General features: G+C 35.6%; 2 protein-coding genes and 1 non-coding gene across 3 annotated transcripts; all 3 read right to left on the reverse strand.

The window, feature by feature from the left end:
• Positions 1 to 203: 203 nt before the first annotated feature.
• Positions 204 to 956, reverse strand: LOC123700908. Its single transcript, XM_045648281.1, has 2 exons — positions 385 to 956; positions 204 to 287 (listed from the first exon to the last, which is right to left on the reverse strand). Exon 1 carries the CDS (start codon positions 942 to 944, stop codon positions 537 to 539), a length of 408 nt encoding a protein of 135 aa, XP_045504237.1. The 5' UTR covers positions 945 to 956; the 3' UTR covers positions 204 to 287; positions 385 to 536.
• A 10,042-nt stretch (positions 957 to 10,998) lies between these two features.
• On the reverse strand, positions 10,999 to 11,117 carry LOC123701105. The gene has a single exon (XR_006752679.1). It is a non-coding gene; the product is annotated as a 5S ribosomal RNA (ribosomal RNA).
• Positions 11,118 to 16,224: 5,107 nt separating this feature from the next.
• Positions 16,225 to 19,777, reverse strand: LOC123700921 (MICOS complex subunit Mic10-like). The gene is made up of 3 exons (XM_045648294.1): positions 19,660 to 19,777; positions 18,998 to 19,166; positions 16,225 to 16,279 (listed from the first exon to the last, which is right to left on the reverse strand). Exons 1-3 carry the CDS (start codon positions 19,730 to 19,732, stop codon positions 16,267 to 16,269), a joined length of 255 nt encoding a protein of 84 aa, XP_045504250.1. The 5' UTR covers positions 19,733 to 19,777; the 3' UTR covers positions 16,225 to 16,266.
• Positions 19,778 to 24,337: the final 4,560 nt, after the last annotated feature.

Consider the following 24,337-nt stretch of genomic DNA (forward strand, 5'->3'; position numbering starts at 1 on the left):
TAACGAAGGTTGGTTCGGCACCTGTATTGACTAAATTAAGACTAGTTGTAAATAAGTATTCAACAAGGTCTCTGCCTCTGTTGTTACCTGTAGGCATCCCCCATAGGGGGTGGTGTGCATTGCAGTCTGTGCCAGCGATAAGCTCCAGACCCTCTCCCGCGCAGTACTCCACCAGCCTGGCAAACTCTCGTGGTGGTGGGTCTTCGTCTGCCGGCATGTACGTCGAGGCGATCACAATGTTGGGCCTGTGGTTGTTGTCGCCTAGTAGTAGGATGGCGCATACATCCCTAGAACAGAATTCTGTTAGTGCATGCACTTGTAGATTATTAGAGACATAAATACAGGATCTGGGTTTATTAGAACCTGTTATGGAAATAATCTTACCTCCGATGTTAGTGAGGCCGTTGATTTTGCCAGAGTTGCTTACCCACGGCTCTTGGATAAGCACAATGGCCGTAGTGGTTACCTCCAGCCATTTCCTGAGCTGAGCCGTAGCGCTCTGACTGTGCTGGAGGTTTGCTTGAAGAAAGTGGCATTCAGATGAGGGGTTCGCCATCATCAGATAGCATCCCCCCTTCTTCCTGACCAAGGGCCAAACCACCGAACCTTCTGGTGTACTCATCACCACTCTCCGAAACAGCCGACTCAGGGTCGTCCGAATCTACTGAGAGCAGGATGAGTTCATCGTCAGGCGTCACCTCCATAGGCGCATCAGTTGTGTCGCGCGATGTGGAGGGAGCTGTGGCTTGCTCCTCACTTTCTGTCGTTAAACTAGGCAGTGTTGCAGCCTTGTTTAAGTCAGAATCCGACTTTGCAGACGTGGTCACGTTTTCCACCGTTGGTTTGTCCCATTCGGGGGGCCGTTCGGTATATTTACCCTTTGGCCCCTGGAACTTAATATAGACCGAGCCAAAGAAGAATCCTAGGCAACGGTTATGCTCCATGACCGTAGAGACCAAATCCTCCGGTATGCTGATGACAAGAAACGTTTCCGCCTCCTGTACCTCAGCCCGAAGGAGCAACCAGCGGTGTACCTGCGCCCAGTCATTGTGGTACTGGAGTTGAAGGCCGACATACTTCATATCCTTCCACACACCTGGGAGCAGGATGCCACAGCGCACTCTACGCGGCACGTCCGCAAGTCTTCTGACGCAGATTTTGTCACCAGAAGGCAATGTAACCTTCTTGGTGGCTGCTTTGAGCCAATCCACCGTCCTCGCATCGTCGCACCATAGCTTAAGGACCCTTAAACATGGGTTTGCCCTTAAATAGGATGCGAGCGTCTCCTTCCCTATAGTTCAATGCTTCCTGATGAAGCAAGGGTTGGAGTGATGCCAGGATGTGGTCGGCTTGTTCTTGGTTAAGGTGACCAGTTGGTGTGTCAGACGTTATCGCCACAATTAGATCACCTTTAACTGCATCCGCATAACTCGCGGAATGGACAGCCCGGGACTCATTAAGGCAAGGCTTCTTTTTCGCCCCTCTCGGTGATATAGTGTCATCGAGACGCGATCGTTTGGAGCCAGCAGGGTCTCTCGAGCTTGTCTGAACGGGTTTTGAATGCCGATTTGGCCCTGGTCCGGAACCCGCAGCAGCGGCAGCTGAACCGCTCATAGCCGCGGGCACATGCGGATTTGGGCCAGTATTTTTATCCAATTCGGATTGTAGTTTATCACGAGCCATTAATTTCCGTCGTCGTTTTCTACTCAATCGGTTTTTTGTCGTACTGTCGCTCGAGTTGGAGGTCCGCTTCCCTGATGGGTCGCTTTCCTGGTGTTTCCCAACTGGTGCATTCTTTACTTTGCGACTCTGTTGGGGAACAACGGTCCAGTCCGAGGACAGATCGCCGCCGACCGATGACTGTGGGCGACACGACTCAGGCCCCGCAGGAGATTTCTCCCCTGCAGGGTCGAGGGTCCCCCGCAGCCTAACCTTCGGCGCATTGGAGACAACCAAATTTGTAGGGGGGCGGGAGCATGATTGCATCTCAGTCACACCCAAAGCCGGATTTCCTTCAACCAATTCCATCGGTCCCGTCAGGTATTCTGAGGTCCCTCTGTTCATGGTCGTCGGTGCACCGGCTGGTCGCGACTTTGACGCATCAACTCGTTCCGCTGTCGGTTTTTGTGTTTTTTGGTTTTCTGCGCTACTCATCTCGTTCACCACATCAGCCGAGGCTTCAGTGTAGCTCGGCGGAGAAGCGCACGCCGAGCTGGCCAACTTTTTGGGTTTTCCCATAGGATGGCCGTGTTTTGAACGAGGCCCCGCCTCAGCCGCAGGTCGGCAACACAAGCCCGAGGGTGGTCGCGTCACTTTGGCCGAAGCAGAGCCCCGCCCCAAATTTGCAGGCTTTGGTCCCTTGGGTTTCCCCGGGGGCCCAGCGCCTATAACATTAATAACGTTTATCGGTCCAGTAGTATTTGGCACCGAGGAGGCCTGGGATCCCACCCCCTCAGTGACGGTTTCTTTAAGCAAGTTTTTGCCCCCCCCAGAATACGTGGGGCTGCCTGAGTTAGACTCAGGGAGGGATTCTCCACCCTTGGTGGTACCCTCCTGGGGTAGTTCCTTTTTAAAACCTGCTTCCATTCTTCTCCTCCTCTCCCCTCCAGTTTGCAGTACGCCTGCCGGGTTAAAACCCGCCAGCCGCTATCTAGGGCTGGGCCCTTTCGGCTCCACAGCGGCCTCATCGGCCCCAACCCCAGTACTAGGTGATGCTGCGCACATACCATCACCTAGGAGTATTATTTAGCAGCCCTCCGGCCAGTTGTCACTCGGTTAGCACCACCCGGGGGGCACGTGTAGGGCAGGCCTATTATAATTAGGTGGTTAAAACCTACGGACGCGAGTGACGCCGCCAAACCCCAAAAGAAGGGATATTAAACCTTCCATAATATTTTTTTTTTCGAAGTGTATCATATTGTGTAGTACAATATTTAGAATTCCGTTTTATTTAAGCAAGTTATTGGAAGTTGAAAAGAGTATTAATACTATTTAAATTAAATGAATTTCGTACTAAACTTTCCCTTATTTGCTTTACGTTTTTGTATTTCAAATATAAACCAAGACACAGAATTACACTTCATAAATCATTTATATATTTGATAACTGCCTTGACACCCACATAATCATAAAATGAAGGGTTTTCAGGAATGTTGACATAAGACAGCGAGTGCGGCAGGAGTCGCAATTTTTCAACAATCATGGCGTCATTATTGATATAACAGGCCCATTATTACCGACAAATTACAGTGTTATGAAGTTTTTAACGACGCCTTTTTTCAATAATAGGAAATCGCTAATACTCAAATGATATGAAATGTTAATAGGGTTTCCTTCTTTAATAACGTGAGGTGACATTTTACAGTGTAAGAAAGCAATTTGAAAACACAAAAGAATATAACGTACGCTTTGTTATTCACTATTAAATGGCAAAGAAAATGTTGTTAAGAACCTTTCAGATTGTATTTTATTTTACCAGCGTAGAAGTCTTTTTATTCATAAATATTATCTTATTACTAGTTTTTTAGTTTTACTAGTTCTTATTCATGAGAATGAATATGAACCTAAGCCAATGATAGTAAAACACAAACAAATTTTAAATCCACTGACTACTGAGTAGATGTAATTGGATTTGAAGCAAATCTACAAATTTCTCATTACCGAATAAGCTGTCGAGCGAAGCGAATAGTGATGGATGTAATAAATAATTCATATTATCGATATCGATGTACGCGACTAGTTGGTAAAGGGTGACCGACGCCGTGTCGCCGCGGTAACGGGGCGGCGCTGTGGTAGGGCTGTCACTTTCTGAAATAATTAAAAAATATATTAAATGCATGCAACATTTGAATGTGAAACGATATTAATAATAGTATTGATTTATTGTTCGATTACGTATTGAAGTATTAAATATCCCAAACATAAAAATATTGACGGAAAAAGCCAAGAGCGTACTGTCTGTTTCACTAGTCACTACCCCTTAAAAAGTGTATAACTTGTCACTGAATTTTAATTTCGAATTAAGGTGTTATAATATCTTTTTGATCACCGACAAATTAATAACGTTTGTTTGAAAATTGGTATACTTATGCCACAAAGCCCATTTACTTTGAAAAAAACTTAATTCCATACATTGAAAATTATGTTTGTGCCAACCCTGAACATTCAAAGGAACGAGCAGGGGGAAAATATTCGCCTACAATAGAGCACTTCCACTTACACCTTCTTACATGATTCCTGCATGCTATTTTCGCCTTCCCTCCCCTTACCACAAAGTGCAAACTCCTGTAAGTTGTCCTGACAGATGACACAATATTAAACTTGGCTTGACCGTATTTACGGGAGAAGGGAAGTATTGTCCGCTATCACCGACTTGAGTTCATAACGACTTATATGGTCTCAATTATTGCATTCTATTTTGCACGTTGTTGCTTTGGGTTAAGGATGGAAGTTCCTTGGAGATGGACAGGTAATCATGAATTTGGCTCAGATATATCAATGTTGAATATCAATGTATGAACATCAATCGTTGTGGACTTATTGGGCATAATTTAGAAATTGTTTGTACGAGACAAGCTCTGATGAGGTGATTATGGAGATTTATTTAGCCGTCTTTGTATCTACTTCTGAATAAGTGTGCTGATAACTCATAATATATATTAAGGACAATGAATAAATAAAAAGACAATACATTATTTTATGGAAATAAAGCAATTGTAATATTACAAGTTAAGATTTATAAATACATATAAAATAAAATATATATAAAAAAACAATTGAATAATTCGTTCAATGTTTGTTGTTGCTCGTTTTAAAACAAGTAAAAAAAATAACAAAGCAAACCGACGAAGATAAAATCTATTAATTTTTCAAGCGAAGTCGAGAGCACACACAAAATATTACAACGCACAATATTTCCGTTACAATATAAACAATATTACAATATCTCATTGAATTTTTATCAAACTGCACCTGTGTTTTATCTTCACACATAAATAAAGTTAATTTGACGCCAGAAATTACAGGCTAAGGGTGATCTGATAAATATTACGGAGTCAAAGATCAAATTAGGGTTGCCTATGAGATAACGATTTATTTCATTATTTTCCGTTCTATTATTTCCAGTTTAAGTAATTTTTGTTTTACATGTATGCTCATAATTATAAATTAGAAGCATTTGAATTTATATATTGAATATTATGTATATTTTATATTTGCTTCTCTAAATTGATTATGACAAAGCGTTGATATCAGCTTTAATTTTTGAGTTTCTGCAAAAACATTTCAATATACGTTGGCGGATTTCCAGTTAAGACATTCAAAAATTGAGTTATTTTTAATAATGATCCAATAATGATTAGACATAAATGAACAATCTTAAATCAACTGCACAATTAACGATACAACTTCTGTAGGATTTTACTTTATTTATATTTATTTGCAATTATCTTTTAACTGACTGATATACATTCATAAAGAAAAAAATTTGTTAAACAGAAATTTGAATTAAAATTTCCGACGACTAATTTAACCATGCAGAACTGCTGCTTATTGCAAATAAATTAACAGAAGCTTTATATAACTTATTTTTAATAACCTTCACTCTTTACAATAAAATTGTATGTTCGGACAAACAATAGATACCTTACTAAATAACTTCGCACATTCTACACATATTAAACATTATTTATTTTCTATCTAACGTCACTGGACAATGATCATTCATACGTATTTCAAAATCAAACAATAGTTTTGCAAATCGTTAAGAACAATCACGACAAAGGTAAGGGTACAAACTGACCCGAATCTACAAAAGGGTTAAAATTAACATGTGTTACGTTTATTATTTATGGTCAATTATGTCCTACAAATGGACGTTTAGGAATATATGGGCTATGAGCAATGGTACTCTTTATTTGGGAGCATTTTAAATTTAGTTGTCTTGTCCTGGTCTATAAATAACAGGGAAATGCTATGGAGTAGTTCGTTTGCTTAAATAATACATTAAAAATAAATTAAGCAAAATCATGCCATTGTTATATCATCAATTCTAAAGAAATGTTAAGTTAATTCTTTTTTCAAAACTTAAACTGAAACAGAACGATACTTACCTAAAAACATTGATCAAGACAAGATAATTACGTGGAAAAATCAAATAAGAAATATACGCAATCCGCCTGTTTCTTTACAACAGCATAATATGAATTTTTAAAATAATAATAGTTTATAAAATATATAGCAAAATGTCTACTCCATACCCTTCAAAAGCAGAGTAACAACAAAATTTGTACATATAACTCAGCAACATTGTCTGAAAAGATGACACGCATGTCTGAAAGAAACCGTGACTTATTTTATAGGACTAGCCCCATAAATTGTTCACTTTATGACCTAGAATTAATGGGACGCTCATTACTGGCTATTCTTGGATTCGCAGGGGTATTTGTTTATGGGTCAAGAAAAAATTATTGTGTGAACGCAGAGAAGGGTTAAACCCCTTTCATGCTGTTTTGGGATTGTTGGCCATTGTCGAAGTGTCTTCTTAATTTATCAAATAATGCTATGACTGAATGAGATTAATTCGGGACAATTTGTTCCAACGCCTATTAAGTTGTTATTTTTAATAACCCGGTGACAATTTAATAAGTATTACAATAATTAATTTTTAACAAATAGTGTAATTCTAAAATATGGAAAACGATAGAAAATATAGCAAAATAAGTAAGTAGGAATTTTTTTTCAATTATTGAAATTCATATTATTCAAAACATTGATAATGAAAGTAACATAAAATGAAGCGAAAAAGCAATTGTCAATGCATATCGTATACGCTATAATACTTGAAAGTGGACATCGAATGAAATAACTTCAACGCTACGATCATAAAGGGAAGAAAATTTAATTTGCTTTTCTGCAGTGCATTGTAAAAATAACATAAAAAGAAACTACAATGTGTACTACCAAAGAAACAAGAAAGATAAAAATCAAAGATCTAAATAAAAGCAACTGGTTAGAACGAATAGAAGTTTCGCCATTAAAAGGTGAATTACCTTGTTTAATAAACATAGCAACATTGTTAATAGTAAAAACCGGATTTGGTGTCATTAAAATATCACTTGAGCCCTTTGTACGAAACAAAGTGACAAATGCGCAAAAAATCAAAACCGACAAAGCATAACCTGAAGTGCATTTTAATAATCTTGTTTTCAATAACAGTTATTAAAGTAGTTATAATTTTAATATCTGTTATAAATAAAGAGTTGAAAGTTTCGATGAGAAATGGTTGTTGTTAATTTGGACGTTATTTCGATAAGTGCACAAGTTACATCATATAAATTTTGCTTTATGACTGTGAGAAAATTTTGAAGACCGGGCACAAAAATCTAATTGCTTTAGTTCCTTAACTTAGTAACATTTAGCTTGATTTTATATCTGAATTAAAAAAAATTCTAATCTATAGGAATTCAAATGAATGAGTAATTGAGTAATAGCCAATCTAAATTCTACAGCTTTTACATTTGAATATTTAGCTAGAAGTAATATAAGATAGTATATAATGCATTTGGACGAACCATTAACTGTAGATACTTACTTCCGTTAGTTATTAATGATACATTTTAAAGTATGACACAAGTAATAATTCGTAATGGACATAACTCGACCCAGATTCACAATATCAAAATGTCACGAGTACAAAGAACAACAAAAGGGCATCCGTTACGAACATTAAGTATCTTATTTCACACCTCTCTAAACACTTAACGATTTTTAACACAGAAGAACAAAGATAACAGATCATTAAACCGAAAATGGTCAAATAATGACCATGAATAAATAATATAATGAGATAAAAGTAACACAAGGGTCGAATCTAAATCATAACAATGGCACCCCAAAGGTGTGTCGCAAGGAGATCCTTTTGGACCACTTTTATATCAATTATGCGTGACGGAATTGTATCACAATATGTCACTAAATTGATGTGTCTATGCTTAGAAATGTAATGCTTAATGATTGCATTTCATAATCCAGGATGATAATTCCCATAGCGTATTTTTTGTATGTGATTGTGCTGGGATTTTTTGTATAAAATTCTCTTATGTGTACTATTGTAAAAATATTCAGAAGTTGAGGAGTTCCTCTGTATTCTGGATTGTAGTATGATCTAAAATTTTATAATATAATATGTAATGTTGGGAAAATATAATCATATTTTGTTGTTTAGAGTTGACAACAAAATTTCTTTCTAATTTGTCCAATATAATATTAATTAGATTAAAAATCCGTGGTATGGTGTCATCACACAGTCATATAATAACCAAACGCATAAAAAATAGTCGCATTTATTCTTTATCTGTTGGTAATTTGTCAGGTGCCGCTTCTATTTATGTAAACGTCAGCTTAGAAGAACATTGAGTCCTTTGTAGTTCTCACGCATTGACGTACAAATATTTGACACACCACAATCAGGATGAGTCAGGCAACATCGATATGAACACAATCTTAATCCCTGAGGTTCATGAACTTACGAAAGGGCATTTTTTAAGGGACAAAGGGATACCATTCCAATAGTTCACATGCTATAATGAATTCAAAATATGCATTGTGTGTGGCGTCTTTTTAGAGGGTGTATTAGACAAAGCGTTTGATTCGGTTTCGTTTTTTATTGCTGTAAAAACTGAAGTAGATTACATGAGGACTTTTAATAGTTTGAAGAGCATCTTATTGTTGGATGTCGGTTGCAATTATGAATGCATCATTAATTGTTCAGATTTAAAACATACCTTTATTGAGGAGCGACAATTTAACATACATGTAAAGGTTAAATTCAAATAACATACAGTTACAAATATGAAGCAGTTTTAAATACCTTTAAACTTTTAGAAAATATTTTCAAAACTTTTGCATCTTTTTAATATTTAAATTTAAATACAGTATTTTAAAACCTGCATATTTTTGTATGTCCACCGAAGCACAACCAACTTTAATTTTTGAAACCAACAACCCATGCTGGACAATGATACCTTGTAGCGACAATGCTGTACATTATACCCACTACTTGAAACCTGAAAAACGTTTACAGAAAAATAGACACTGACTGTTTCTAATATAACCTAAAGTTGTGTGTTGGTATTTTAGTCTGCTTTCTTCGTTGCAGGGTGTTTCGGATTTTCCTTACTATTTGTTTCTTCCCCATACGAGGATAGCAATAAGCTCCTGAAAAGAATATTATTTACGAGCGAGACAAGAATGAAGGTAATATTTAGCAGAGTAAAAATTTCCTACGTGCGCTGTGATGTCGCCATAAATTTCCTTTTTCGAATAGCAGCTAATGGTTGCTATTTCGTTTGTCAAGGTTTTACAGATGTACGTTTGGTTAAAAGCCAAGATTTACAGCGTTTTATTTGGAACGATAAATTCTATTACGTTACCGCAAAATACGATATTAGATAAATAATATAAATATTTGTAGAAACCGCAGTTTGGTTAGAAGATGAACATTTGAGATTCGTATTGCCAATATAGACTCGTGAGTCCTGAACAATAAAAAGCTGATATACCTAATTGTTACAAACAAACACACCTGAAAATTGGTTAATAACTTCCATAATATTCTACTTATTTCAGCTTATTTCTTTTTTAAATGTATGTATTTTCGAGAAAATAAACCTTTATTACATTTACCATATTCACATTACCGACAGCATATTTCCATAAAGTTTCATAATTCGGCGATGGGCCAGTAAATCGAAATCAATAATGATTTCAGACCATTTCATTACCTTTGTTAAACCAGCCTGAGTGAAATAAACAGTGTACATAAAGGCTTTAATTAAAATCGCACGCTGCCAATAAAATCTGTCGCAGTCAGAGTTAATACGCAAAACCGCACATTCTGTACGCAACAGTGTAGTGATTGAAAAATTGAATTAACGGTCCATTTTAGTAATGTTTTGCGTAAAATGTAAAAATATTGGTGACATGTGGGTGACATGCGTGTTTCTGAAAATTAATCTCTCTGTCTCTCTCAATTAATAGGTGGTATGAGGAATTTTAATTAGGGTGCTTTTCTATACCAAAAGGCTGAAGAGCTTTTTTTGCGCTAATCTCCGGAAGTCTTGGACCGATTTCAAACAATTTTTCACTGTTGGATATATTTTATTTATGCAAACAGGGACTTATTATAATTATTATTGCGACTTATTATAATTATTATTGGTAATAACCCGTAAAACAGGTAAATACCTGATCCCTGAATACCTAGATTTTGTACCAAGAGCGAAGCTGTGGTGGACAACTCGTTCGTGATAAAATCATACTAGTCAGTATTGCACTATTAATGCTGATTTACACAGGGTCAGTAGACAAGTCAGTCGCGGCGCCGAAATTCGGCGCCGCGACTGACTTTAACTGTTTACATAGACTTCAAGCCTCTGTACTGACTTCAAATCTGTTTACACAGGGTTTTTTTTCGGGTCAGCACTGATTTGCCTCGAATTTGTAGTCAGTTACTGACCCTGTGTAAATCAGCACTTATCTGTAACAAAATAAATGTAAAACAAATGCATATTATAAAATTGTAAAGCAATTGCCATATTGTGTTTTTCTTTCGTAGCAAGCTACTTTACAATAATCTCAACATACCACTAAGTAAATTATTATGGTGTACTGACCTACGATGAGTTGCTTCCAGGCTTTATTGTAGTAATAAACTATAACTAGCCAGTCGTTAATCCATTGTGACAGTTTATAGTTGCTAAAAAGCGGGAACATTGTGGATACAAAATATCGTTATTTATTTATTAACTTGCAACTACTTTTGTTGACGACCCGGCTTCGACTTCTTAATTTCGCTAAGAAATGTGAATAACAATAGTATTAAATTAGTTGGCAAAAAACGACAGACCCAAAGATAAAGAAGGCACCATTTCTTTAAATGCAATAAAATTAATAAAGTAAAAAAAAATATCGAAGTAGGTATATGAATTAGTGCAAAAAAGCCAACATCACGCGGTGTTCCCAGGCGGTCACCCATCCAAGTACTGACCGCGCCCGACGTTGCTTAACTTCGGTGATCGGACGAGAACCGGTGTATTCAACGTGGTATGGACGTTGGCGATGTGGTAGCTAAAAACACCGCACAGTTAGTATAGTAAACACTGTACCTACCTAAGTATAATAACCTTTTTCTAAAATATTAACAATCCATAATACTCGGGTACCATCATAAGGAAGGTACCCGGTCCTTTGGAAGGCTTACGTGGGGACACGTATCCAACACGCAGAGGCCCTTTAGAGAACTTTACTGTGTTGTGGGACACCAGCCGCAGCCTGCCCATGACTGCACTATAGAGATACAGTCCTAGGCAGTCCGCGGCCGATGTAGGACTATTTCGAGATATGGAAAGCAAAATAAACTGGGCTATGGAGTGGGATGTTAAATGGGCCGGTATTTGGGGACTATTGGAAACTATGGCACCTGCCTTTCTACTCAAAGAAAGTAAAAATATGTTGGCAGGTGGTGACTCGCCCTCTCGCTGTATGGGCCCCCGAAATAAGTCGCTGCAATAGTGCGACAAGGGGGCAACATATTGCGAGCAGCTAAGGGTGGAGAGGCGTCCCTGGACTTTAAACTACGATCACGCGCTCCCTGAGGGTCCAGCATCACGTGCCCACTCGCCACTTACGCTTCGAATCCACCCTTCGAGCTAAAAGCTCTCGCGACTCCACTCTGGCCGGCCGGTTAAGGCAAGCCAGAGGTGGGGGTCCTGTCCTCGTCAGGCTTCACTCCGACCGGCCGGTGAAGGCAAGCCGGAGATGAAGACAGGGGCCTCCCCCGGGAGCACTCGGTTCCCGCGGGGTCGCTACTCCCCGACACCCCGCCACAAGGTGTCCTGCGGGTTGACTGATTGCACGGGTGGAATATCTGTTGTCACGTAGACAACAGATATTCCAACCGTGGGCGATGGGGTCGTCACATCCCTACGCCCATATTAACAATATTATTATCAAGTACACGATTGTACCAAATATGACGACATAGAATATAAGAAAGATAACATAACAATAATTATTTACAGTTTCCATTTAAAAAATTCCATCATAATATTATTTGTTTAGAGATAATATTTACACTTTAACTTGGCGTCTTGTCTTTTTTAAACTATAAACAAGTACTATGTATCAACAGAGACCAAACATTTAATAATAATCCGCAAAAAATATGTTACAGTATCTGCATTTTGCAATGGAGCTAACATAGTAAGCGCTTATATTTGCCTAGATTTAATATCCTAGGTAATAAAGGAGAGCTGGAAATATTTTCATTTTCATCCGGGGACATGACAGTTATGCTTTAGATAGGAAATTGTTAGTCGTGTTGCCAGATTGCATACATTCAGGACTGTGACGTATTTTTTTAATTCCAAAAAATATTCCATATGCAGCTCAAAACTTATTATTAGTAAGTGTACTGATAAAATTAAAGAGACAAGATTATATTATTTTTTTTCTCGTTGGTTCGATGCAAATTTGCTTAAAAATTAATAAAATGCTATCTGATATCTAATATCAAATATGAAATATATATTATAAAGGCGAAAGTTTGTAAGTATGGATGTATGGATGTTTGTTACTCTTTCACGTAAAAACTACTGAACCGATTACAATGAAATTTAGCATACATATAGAGGGTAACTTGGATTAACACATAGGATAGTATTTATAAATCCCACGGGAACGGGAACTATGCGGGTTTTCCTTTGCAAACGCGGGCGAAGCCGCGGGCGGAAATCTAGTAAAAAATATTTTACAATTCCATAGCCGTAATTTTATGGAGCAATGGCATTTAGACCAAATTTTTACAGAGCGAAGTCGGAACAAGCGGCAAGTTGATAAATTTTTTTTCTTTTGATTTCTAGTTCAGGATACATCGCACATTTTTGCAAGTGACTACTATCAAGCTGATTTTCCGTTTGTAGCTTTATTTTGATGAGACACCGAATAATTTCGTGTACGAAACTCTCGATTGTGGTAGCTAACAGAGATAACAAGGATAAAATTTTTTGATTTGATGGTTCTCAAATATTTATTACGCAATTTGTAGGACAATATGTCTGTTGAATTATATAAACATTAACTAAGTGAAAACAAAAAAATCTGCTTGTTAGTAATCATTTATGATGACCTCGTTATCGATACACTTTGGAAAGGGACAAAGGGAAACACTTTGAACAAACCATCGATTTTGTAGGACAAATATTTTTTCGAATAATTTAGGTAATTATCTTGAGATTGAACAAAAAAAAATTCAGCTAGTAATAAATATTTGAGAACCATCAAATCAAAAATTTTTATCCTTGTTATCTCTGTTAGCTACCACAATCGAGACTTTCGTACACGAAATTATTGGGCGTCTCATCAAAATAAAGCTACAAACATAAAATTAGCTTGATAGTAGTCACTTGCAAAAATGGGCGATGTATCCTGAACTATTCCAGATTCATTAGACTATCTTACGTACCTATACCTTAATTGTAATATGATGTATGTATGAACAATAATATTATTCAGATAACTTAGAGCTTTGAAACATAATTTGTCATCATGCAAAAAGCACAATTCAGTAGGTACATTACAATTTTTATTGCATTTTTACAACCCGATAATACTATGATAATAGACCAGATTTCCATCACTAATATCAGAATGGCGTGGTAGGTTTTATTGGTAGTTGTTAACGTTGGAAACGCCCATACATTATAGCGGAAAGACCTAATCATTTGTGGATGTTGGCCCAACATGTGCCAATGCGGACCAAAAATCTTTAGTGTATTTTAGTGCATTGATAAAATTATTTTTTGTCTTTAGTAACGTTTTTGCGCCTTGAAAATTGTTCGATGAAAATAATATAGAAAACCTGGGTTTGTTTTAATGGAATTCGATATAGATGAATTATGGTTTAATTGAAGTAAGTACATATTATATGCAAATAAATTTAGAAATATATTTCAGTTGCCATTTTAGCTTTGAAATATTATATGCACATAGTTACTTGCTTAGTTACCTGTCTCTGTTTGTATTCTATCTGTTTTTTGATAATTTTATTTTTGTGCAATAAAAAAGTGTCTACATGTCTATCCATCTATTATCCTTTCTTTGTACTATGTAACTTGAATAACAAAAATTATGAAAACTTTGAATACGCGTTGGCGAACATTCGTGGAAGTATGGCAATCAGTAACCATACATTGGCGCATCATTAGGCTAAGTAAGGGAAATGCGTGTATAATGCATTCTATCACGTTTTGATTGACTGCTATTAGATAAATTGACTTCGATGAACTTTTATTGTTTTTGCGGAAACATAAAAGCATTATCATAAAGATACAGATAAGCTGTATTTTAACACAAAATAGATAAAGGTACGGTTTAAAGCTACTTAAGGGTTATTTTTAAACATTTCATAAACAAAAAGAACGTGTTTACTCAGCACACGTGTCAGAAGTGAAACTTCTTTGGCAAGATTCAAAGATACCAAAGTCTTCGCTCTACTCCATAACGTGACGGTATTGCCATGACGACCTTGAAATTTTATTCTAAACGCGCCTAAAGAAGTTTTACTTCAAAAATTAAATTACGATCATTACAAAAATGGGAAGGGGAAATTCACGTTTTTTAATTGGAACCTAAAAGTAACATCACAGATAATATAAAACATTAAGATATTAATTTATCTAGACAATTCCAATTTTTAATTCTAAAGAAGCGGAAGTTATGATAATGTCTTTCAGTCTAACCAAAAAATCACTTTAAAAACTCCAACTATAATTTCTTGTAGAAATATTACTGCGGTACTGACAGTACCAAGCTTCTAAAGTAATGTGCAGTATTTGTCATTTCATTCTGCATAGTTCATCTGCATGTTTGGTAAAAGTTTTAATGTTGATATTTAGTTTTGCTTGATGCTTATGCTTTTACAGTAAGATAGACTCGGTTGTGATTATTTTTGTATTCCTAAAAAGCATCCGATTTGCAGGCTTTATTTATTGTCTGTCTTAGTCTATTATTATGTATTTATTGTGTGTAGGAAAAATTATGAAAATAATAATCATTATTTTCTTGTGCAGCTTTACTTTGTTTTATTAAACAGTATTTGAAGTGGTATAAATATCACATTCAAATTTGATTATAATTTTGATGCATATTATGATGTATTATTTTTTCGAAAATAATTTTATTTATAACTAGCGGTCCGCCCCGGCTTCGCCCGTGGTACATATTCACGTTTTCTTTACATAAGAACCATCCTCGTACTTCAAGGAATATAATAAAAAAAGAATTAAAGAAATCGGTTCAGCTGTTCTAAAGTTATGCGCTTACCAACACATTTTGGGATTCATTTTTATATTATAGAAGATAAATAATTAATGAACGATGTCTTCTCTTGTACAGTATCGTAGTAGGTTCCGTATAGTACATAGGTATTTATAGTCTCAACATAGTAACTGTTAAAATTCCAACACTATACCAACCGTACGGTGAACTTGCATCAGCCAATGATTTCACCTACTACGAGCATGACTCAACCGCTGACTCATAACGAATCAAGCCTTTACATAAACTAGAGCCTTTGCTTTCGCGGGCTTTCAATAGTTCGAGTAATTAATGTTTTCATTTTTCAGGATTGAAATCTTAAATTGTAATAATAAACAGTGTCCTACTATTGGTATACTAAGCGCGAAGGGACTTGTAGTTTGCATACACTGATCACGTAAAAAATACTTTAACAACAAAATTACGTCAAAATTTTTTTGCTAAATTTTTCCTGAAATCCATGTTTTCTTCTCTAGCTTCGCGCAACCGGCATATTATACCGCTTCTCTAATATGAGCATTTTGTCTATGAAAACAATCTTAAACGATCGCTCACGTTCTAGTGGCAAAGTTGGGTGGGTTGCTTGTTGGTCCGCCCCGGTTTCTTCCGTGGTACATATGAAAAATTGACGTTGGCCGATTCTCAGACATAGGTACCAGATATGCACAGAAAATTTCATGAGAATCGGTCCAGCCGTTTTGAAGGAGTAACTAACATTGTGACAGGGGAATTTTATATACATATAAGATGTAATGAAAAATAGTCTTCCAAAAACAATATTTAATTATAAATAACTCACATAAACAAGATTTAAAAATACTCACGTAACGACAAATTTAATTAAGCTATATCGATTATTATATAATTTTTATGCATTTTGAACATTGCAGATCAAGGTTGTCTTCTGCAACAAAAAAAGTTTATTATTATTTTCTTTTGTACGAATGTTATTTTTATAGGAGAGGTTAATTATGCAAAAAGTGCTCCTAACGAAATACTTTATCTACAAAGATAAAAAGATGGACGAAAAAGCTTTTCATGACTAAATAATTTGTGAATTTTTTGTGAATAACTCTAACAGGAAATGTTTTAATAAAAACGCATTCAACCATAAAAATAATATTTTCGAAACAAGTCCATTTCATCGAACTTTTATTTTTGAATACAGGCCATCTACAGCACTGTTCAATATCTCTGAATGGAACCAATCTGCAAGCTTCGAAAACACAAAGTATCGGTAACAAGCAAAAGCCGTAGGCGTATCACAAAATCACAAAATCTAAACAAACTCCATATAAAGGCAATCCGTAAAAACATAACCGACGTTGAAAAACTAAAAGTTCAAAGCAATACACCGTTTATGACTCACAAACGGCCGAAATGACGAAACGAATGAAAACGTTGGAATTGAAACAAGTGACCGATAAACTGACCTAACTAAGTCTACAATTGTTGCAGACAACTTTGAACCGAAAGGTAAAGTAACAAATGGTATAATCGCGATTGTAGGAAACAATAGCGCTGTGGGTGGCAAAGCAGGCGGTAGGTTTGCAAACAGCAAAGTGATTTTGTATAATAGAGGAGAAGGCGTCGTAAACAAAGAAGTTAAAACTGTTAAAGTTTGAATAGGCGAGGACAAGGATGTAAGTGACCTTTATGTTATGGACAAAGACGTAGGAAAATGTCCCGCTGAGTGAATGAAAGGGCTTTAACGTCTTCACCGTTGACCAGACAGTAAGTTTGATGCAGGGATGTCATTCACTTTGCCAAATAAATGTGTAGATCATTTATTATCAACGTTATCATCTAAGATACAATCATTATTATCTGAGATGCTATGGAAAATAAGTATTGTTATAAAATGATGATTTTTATAGTTTTGCTATTGTCACATGCAATAGCAAAACAATGCAACGATCTAGTTGGTTCAAGAATATTTTTTATAAAATGACTACCACACATTAATATGATTTAGAATTGGTCAATATTTTTTCCATTAATAATAAAGAATAAACTACGAGGCAACCCTACCACCAAAACTGTAGTCCAATAGATCGGCATGATGTCGTATTATCATTATTTACAACCGTTTACAATGTGGGCTACCATTCCAATTACCAAACATCCCTTTTAGTAGGCCCTTTATTATTTTACTGGTATAATTATTTCCTTCCATATTGTTTTGAATAAAGGCATCTTTTGTTGGGCATTGCTAATTTTTACCGAAATAAGTGGCGACAGTTAGTAATGTCCGTAAAAATCTATTCATTTCATTATCTGTACTATCGCAATAGTAAAAGTTTACTAAATACAAGCATTTGTTATTTCTTTATGTAGGTATGTAAAAAAAGCTTTGTACAAAACATTAAAGCAAAGAGGCGAAATGAATGGCCAAATGTACAAAAGCAATTTAACGTAGTACCAATTGTATATTGTTGAAGCTTTTGCATAAACCAGAAAAAAAAAACAATGATAATAATCAGACAAAGGAATATATTATTCTTATTCGATTATTTATACATAAGTATTTGAGAAACAAAATAGAAGCTATCGGCGTTTCGGTAGCAATTAACAATACCATATCGGTTATATTCAATTTTAGGTGAAGAATTTGTGGACACACCTAGTTTTTTTCCGGTTTTTAAACTCTATGTTACAATTGTATAATTAAACGAACTCACATTATGTAAAGTTCTAACTAACATAACAAGTGATAACTGCGTTAAAAACAACCGACTTCAAACTTGCACTTGCAAAATTTACAAATACCTACAGACAAAAATGCTCATAAAATAAAAACTACTGGGCCTATCCGAATAAAATTTTTATGGGACCAATTCGACACCATCCCGCATCGAACAAAAAAAGAATCACGTAAATCGGTTCAGAAACCACGGAGTAATCGGTGTACATACATAAAAAAAAAAAAAAAAAAAAAATATACCGGCCGAATTGATAACCTCCTCCTTTTTTTTGAAGTCGGTTAATAACGAAACAATTCGCTTGGTTCAAGACAATATTCTTCCAATTCCGGCATACAATGCAACGCATTAAATTTTGATGGTTGTTTTTAAATAGATAGAGTGGTTCTTCAGGAAGGTTAAAACCTTCTATACTAAAGCACAGAATACATAATAGTAGCTAAACGCTACAGAACGGACACTCTCCGCCTCCCGCCAAAATTAAACACTTACCTCACCCCGCACGATCAGACATGTTATGGTACCCATTTCCCCGCAAGGACGATACCAACGACGTCTTTAGACGAAACGCAACGAAGATTGACAACATTAATCAAATTGACTTAAAGCAATTTTATTATTTTGGATTTGTGATTATCGTTTTTCGTAGAAAATGGTTAGATATTGTGCTGTTTACGGATGTATTTCATCAGAAAAACGCGAATTTTTTTTTACGCTAGTCACAAATGTGCCAACCATAAAGAGTTTACACACACATTTGCAGTCTCTACAGTGTGACTGTCAAAACTATAATTTTGTATGGAGTGTCCGGGGTGTGACTAAAGTATAGAATTTGATTTTTTAAATAGTTATTTTTCGAACAATATCTTGAACCAAGTCAGCCAAGAATTGATCTCTAAACTACAGATACTAGTACTAACTTTATCACACAGGCTTTCGGGTCCATCGACAGTAGGAAGCTGTTAAGACTGTTCTCACAGTTCATGTACGCCATGCCAGCGCCGAGACCACCTCCAATATACATGGGCCACTTCTTGAAGCTGTGTAGGAAGAAACTGCCCATCAGACTGCCTATTAGAAGACCTGTTACTGGAAAGAAGAAAATAAGTTTTATAATAATTTGTTTCGATTGAATATAGTTTTTAAGAGATAAAATAATATTCGATAAAAAGTTTGATTTTATTTTAAGTGGCACACTAAATATTATAAATATCGTATTTGTGAATTCGTTATTCGTTTTGTTTTTAAATTGTAAGTATTTCTTACAACTCGGATATTGTATTTTTGATAGTTTATATTATATTCAGTAAATTCACATTACGTAAATATACAGTTAAAAATGTTTTTTTTTTCAAGAAAAAGATAATTGATATCTTCATTCAGTATTTAATTTTTCTTGTTACATATCAACGGTGGAAAAGTACGTCTTGATTAAACTGAGCGTTTAAGCATAATATCATGACTAGTATACTGTTCATCTAATATCTAATTGATTAGTTGGTGCTATCTTTATTCAAGGGATATCCTGACCTGTCAGCCAGAAACTATTATCAATACAAATTAAATACAATATAATATTTACCAGTTTTTACGCCAAAATCAAGGAAACAGGCGGAGTATCTCTCTTCGAAGTCCCTTTTATCCGGTTTTGGCATCCCTGATCTTACATTACACTTGCCCGCACTTTTATAAATTTTATTGTTTACAAAAATATCCAATGATTGACATTACTGATTTTTTTCTTCTTCTGAATATAGCCAGTCGCATATGAAAACTATTTTGATAGCTACTAAATTAGATAAGGAAATCTCATTTATATTATTCACTAGCCTTCCACCCGCAGCTTCGCTCGCGCATCAAAGAAAAACCCGCATAGTTCCCGTTCCCGTGGGATTTCCGGAATAAAACCTATCCTATGTCCCGGGATAAAAAGTAGCCTATGTCCTTTCTCGGGTATCAAAATATCTCTATACCAAATTTCATGCAAATTGGTTCAGTAGTTAAGGCGTGATTGAGTAACAGACAGACAGACAGAGTTACTTTCGCATTTATAATATAAGTATGGATTTTCCATAGAGTTGTTCAAGCCTAAACGCATTATAATGAGGTGTCCCAAGCTTAAGGGATTACTGTCCTTGACACTAATACCCAAACATAATTAATACAACTAATTATTAACTTCAATCAATTGGATTGTCACGCTGATTGCATTCAATTAAGTCGGAATTACCTATTTTAATTGATTTAGTGGAAATTGATAATTTTATAATTTATGCTTTCTAATTTCTTAACTGTAATATGTAAAAATAAATAATGCTAGCTTACCGCCCGCGGCTTCGCCCGCATTGTCTAAAACCTAATAAATTATATTCTAAAACCTTCGTTTTGAATCACTCTATCTATTAAAAAAAACCGCATCAAAATCTGTTGTGTAGTTTTAAAGATTTAAGCATACGAAGCGACATAGGGACAGAGAAAGCAACTTTGTTTTATACTATGTAGGTAGTAATAGAATTACCTCTTCCAGGGCTTTAATATTGTAGTATTTGTTTTATAATAATTATAGTGACGAGCTTGTTTCGAATATCAAATTGAATATGTAAACATTGCAAAATTCTAATTCAAACTCAAGTAAATCTTTCAACCAGAATTATTCAGCGAATTAACAATGGATGTTATCCAACACGCGATAAGTACGACTTAGCCTACAAAAAGTATACGAAAATTTTGGAAAAGTGGCAATTTATTTTTCAACATAGTCTCCTTTTAGTTCGATACACCTAGCCCAGCGATGCTCCAACTTTTTTAACCCGTCCGAAAAAGTAGGTTTTCTCAAACTCTGCAAAATAGGCCTCCGTGGCAGCGATAACCTCCTCATTTCATCCATATCTATTCCCGGCGAGGGATTTTTTCAGATTAGGAAACAGAAAGAAGTCACCAGGGGTCAAGTCTGGAGAATACGGTGGATGAGGCAGCAATTCGTAGCGTAATTCGACCAATTTGGCCATGGCAACGGCAGACGTGTGAACTGGTGCGTTGTCGTGGTGAAACAACACCTTTTTCTTAGCCAGATGGTGTCGTTTTTTCTTTAATTCGGCGTCGAATCGGTCCAATAAATCGGCATAGTAAAGCCTTGTAATTGGTTTACCCTTCTCGAGGTAATCGATGTAGATAACTCCTTGTGAATCCCAGAAAAGGTGGCCATAACTTTTCCGGCCGATTTTACAGTTTTCGCCTTCTTTGGATTTATTCCCCGGTATGGATCCATTGTTTTGATTGCTCCTTGGTCTCTGGTGTGTATCAGTGAATCCAGGTTTCATCGACCGTCACAAAACGACGCAAAATCTCCCCTAGATTCCGCTTAAACAGCGCCAAACACGTCTCCGACGTGGACTCACGGTTGCGCTTGTTTTCCGGTGTGAGTAAATGCGGCACCCATCGCGCCGACAGCTTTCTCATGCCGAGTTCCCCGTGAAGAATATGATTGACTGTTCCTTCTTAAATGCCTACAGTCTCAGCTAGCTCCCGAACCTTCAATCGGCGATCTGTCAATACGAGATCATGGATTTTTTTATTGTTTTCCTCCATAGCAGCTGTTTTTGGTGCACCTGGACGTGGTTCATCAAAAACCGATGTACGGCCACGTGCAAACTCGTTGAACCGATTCTTGACGGTGGCTATCGTTGGAAAAGAGTCACCGTACACAGCATCCAAGCGGTCTTTGATTTCGATACGCTCTTTCCCGTCCAAAAATAGGAATCGAATCACCGAACGATATTGCTCTTTTTCCATTTTTGTAAAACCGATCGACACGTTCGCTTCCATAGGTTGTCAAATTAAAACAAATGAAGGGATTGGAATGAAAATTAAAAAAAATACTTAAAAAAGAATGAGCTACATTGTGGTAAACCTATTTTGAAACAATAGCGCCCCCTGGTGATGAGGCTAGGTACTTATTGAATGCACCAGGTATATATTGTTGTAAAAATAATGGATCTTTTTATGCTTTCAGAAAACAAGCTTCTAAGTTTCAGCGACACGTTATTGCTGTATTTGATTTGAAAGGCGTTGGAAACAACGACGCTTCATCTTGATAAAATCACTGTAAATAATATCTTATTTAATAAATTTCTTTATTTAAACTCTTAACTGCTTTTTATTTAGGTATATACTTTTTATTTGTACCTACTAAAAAATACGGCTTACTTATGAGATATATAAGTACCTAAAAGGTAAAATCTAGCTTATTCTGTATTTAAATTTTATATTGTGTTGATATAAAATTAAAGACACGTCAAATAAGTTCACAAGATCCGAATAAATATTAAATGGCGAAACGACCCAAAGGGGATCTTGCGTTTCGCGCCTTAGCGCCCAGATTAAATCTTATCAATTATCATACTAATAATATTATAAATGCGAAAGTTTGTAAGTATGGATGTTTGTTACTCTTTCACGTAAAAACTACTGAACCGATTACAATGAAATTTAGCACACATATAGAGGGTAACTTGGATTAACACATAGGATAGTTTTTATCCCGGAAATCCTACGGGAACGGGAACTGTGCGGGTTTTCCTTTGCAAACGCGGGCGAAGCCGCGGGCGGAAATCTAGTAAAAAATAAAAAAACAAAGTATTCAATTTCTAATCGTAGACATCATCTTAATTTTATTAACATCCATTAAATTAAATTAAAATAACATCATTTCTCCAATGCTCTAATAAACTTTACCTACACCACACTACTTCATATAATATACCTAGGTATTCTTCATAAACCGCCTCTCTATTACCAGTAGCCAAATCCAATACAGCTAACTAAATTGTAGTCAATCAGTATTCGGTACTAGTAATGGACAAAGGCATGCCTGGAGCTGGATAATTCTATCTGCATGTCTTATCAAAGCACCGATTGACTGTGATTGTAGATTATGATAGTATGTACTGAGATTAGACGTAGTTTCTCTGCAGTGTATGAGTTATCGATTCTATTGGGATAATTTTGTTAAGGACAACATTTTTCTTACGAATAATAATCTGGTACTTAAATTTATAATTAAACAAAAACATAATATAGATATTTTAAGAGTAGATTGTAAACGCTGCATATTTTGATACATAGAAGATGCATAAAAAACAATATTTTAATAAAAGTTTTACAGCATAGAATATATATAGATGTTAATTTATGAAGATACGGATTTCCAATTTCGTTTCTCTAGGTTACTCATTTGATGATAATTGTACAAATATGACACGTTATACACAACATTAATTAAAAAATAAACATATTGTTACAATATTCTTTAGTTTACAGTTCAATATAATATTCATAATTATTTAGAAGAGCACAAGGTTAATCTCCCCGCCCGTATCTATAACTTCATAATTCACAATAATTGTCCATTATTTCGTGTATGTCAATCTCACTGATCTATTATTCCAAATATCCTGAAGCATGCCTTTGATGAATTGCCAACCGCCTCCAGCCCAATCCCTTTACCTTCTCAGCTAATAACTGCAGATCCAATGCTAATATCACTTAAGAAGTCCAAATAGCTTTAGGGGAAATCAACAATTAACCATACTTTTAATAAATTAGCATAATGTTAATGACAATATTGAGGGTATGTCTGTTTATTGTTTTTGTGATAAATATTAGCATATTACTTAATACCGGTATCAGGAGCATATTTTAAAGATAAATGAGGTATTTAAATGCCTTTTAGTAATTTTTATTCTTCGTTGATCTTTGATGTGTTATTTGTTATTAAACAACTCATAGTATGGATAGAACTTTTGGAAAACCTATCTATAGAAATACACGTATATTTAAGGTTTTTCTCTAGCGTCATGTTGTTATCTGACATTCCAGAATATCAAGTCGAAAAGATGCAAAAAGATAACTATTATCTTATAGTATTGTACTAATTGGAGTTTACTGATGCATAAAAAACACCATTTATATAGGTAACTATATATTATACACTTGTACGTATGTATAATTTCTAAAAGAACAAAAACAATAAACTCAATTAATTCAGCATACTTCACTGGACAATACTCGTCCCTTTCATTTTAACTCTAAATTAAAAATTCCTCTCCAAAAAGGGCAAAACCACACGTGAGACGCATTCTAATTATTATTAATAAGGACATATTACATGTGCGTTTTAGTAAAACCTTTTTGCAATTTTAACGCTTTATTAGTTTTTGTATTCCCTGATATTAATGAAAAGTTAAAATTAAATTACACGT

Source organism: Colias croceus, chromosome 20 (assembly GCF_905220415.1).
Source record: "Colias croceus chromosome 20, ilColCroc2.1".
Taxonomy (NCBI): Eukaryota; Metazoa; Arthropoda; class Insecta; order Lepidoptera; family Pieridae; genus Colias; species Colias croceus.

Excerpts from the sequence above, each read along its gene's own strand:
- LOC123700908 (XM_045648281.1), bottom strand. The coding sequence starts at position 944 with ATGGAGCATAACCGTTGCCTAGGATTCTTCTTTGGCTCGGTCTATATT.
- LOC123700921 (XM_045648294.1), bottom strand. The coding sequence starts at position 19,732 with ATGCCAAAACCGGATAAAAGGGACTTCGAAGAGAGATACTCCGCCTGT. Across the intron at positions 19,167-19,659 it reads TGATTTTGGCGTAAAAACTG|TAACAGGTCTTCTAATAGGC; the intron begins GTAAATATTATA and ends TCTTCTTTCCAG.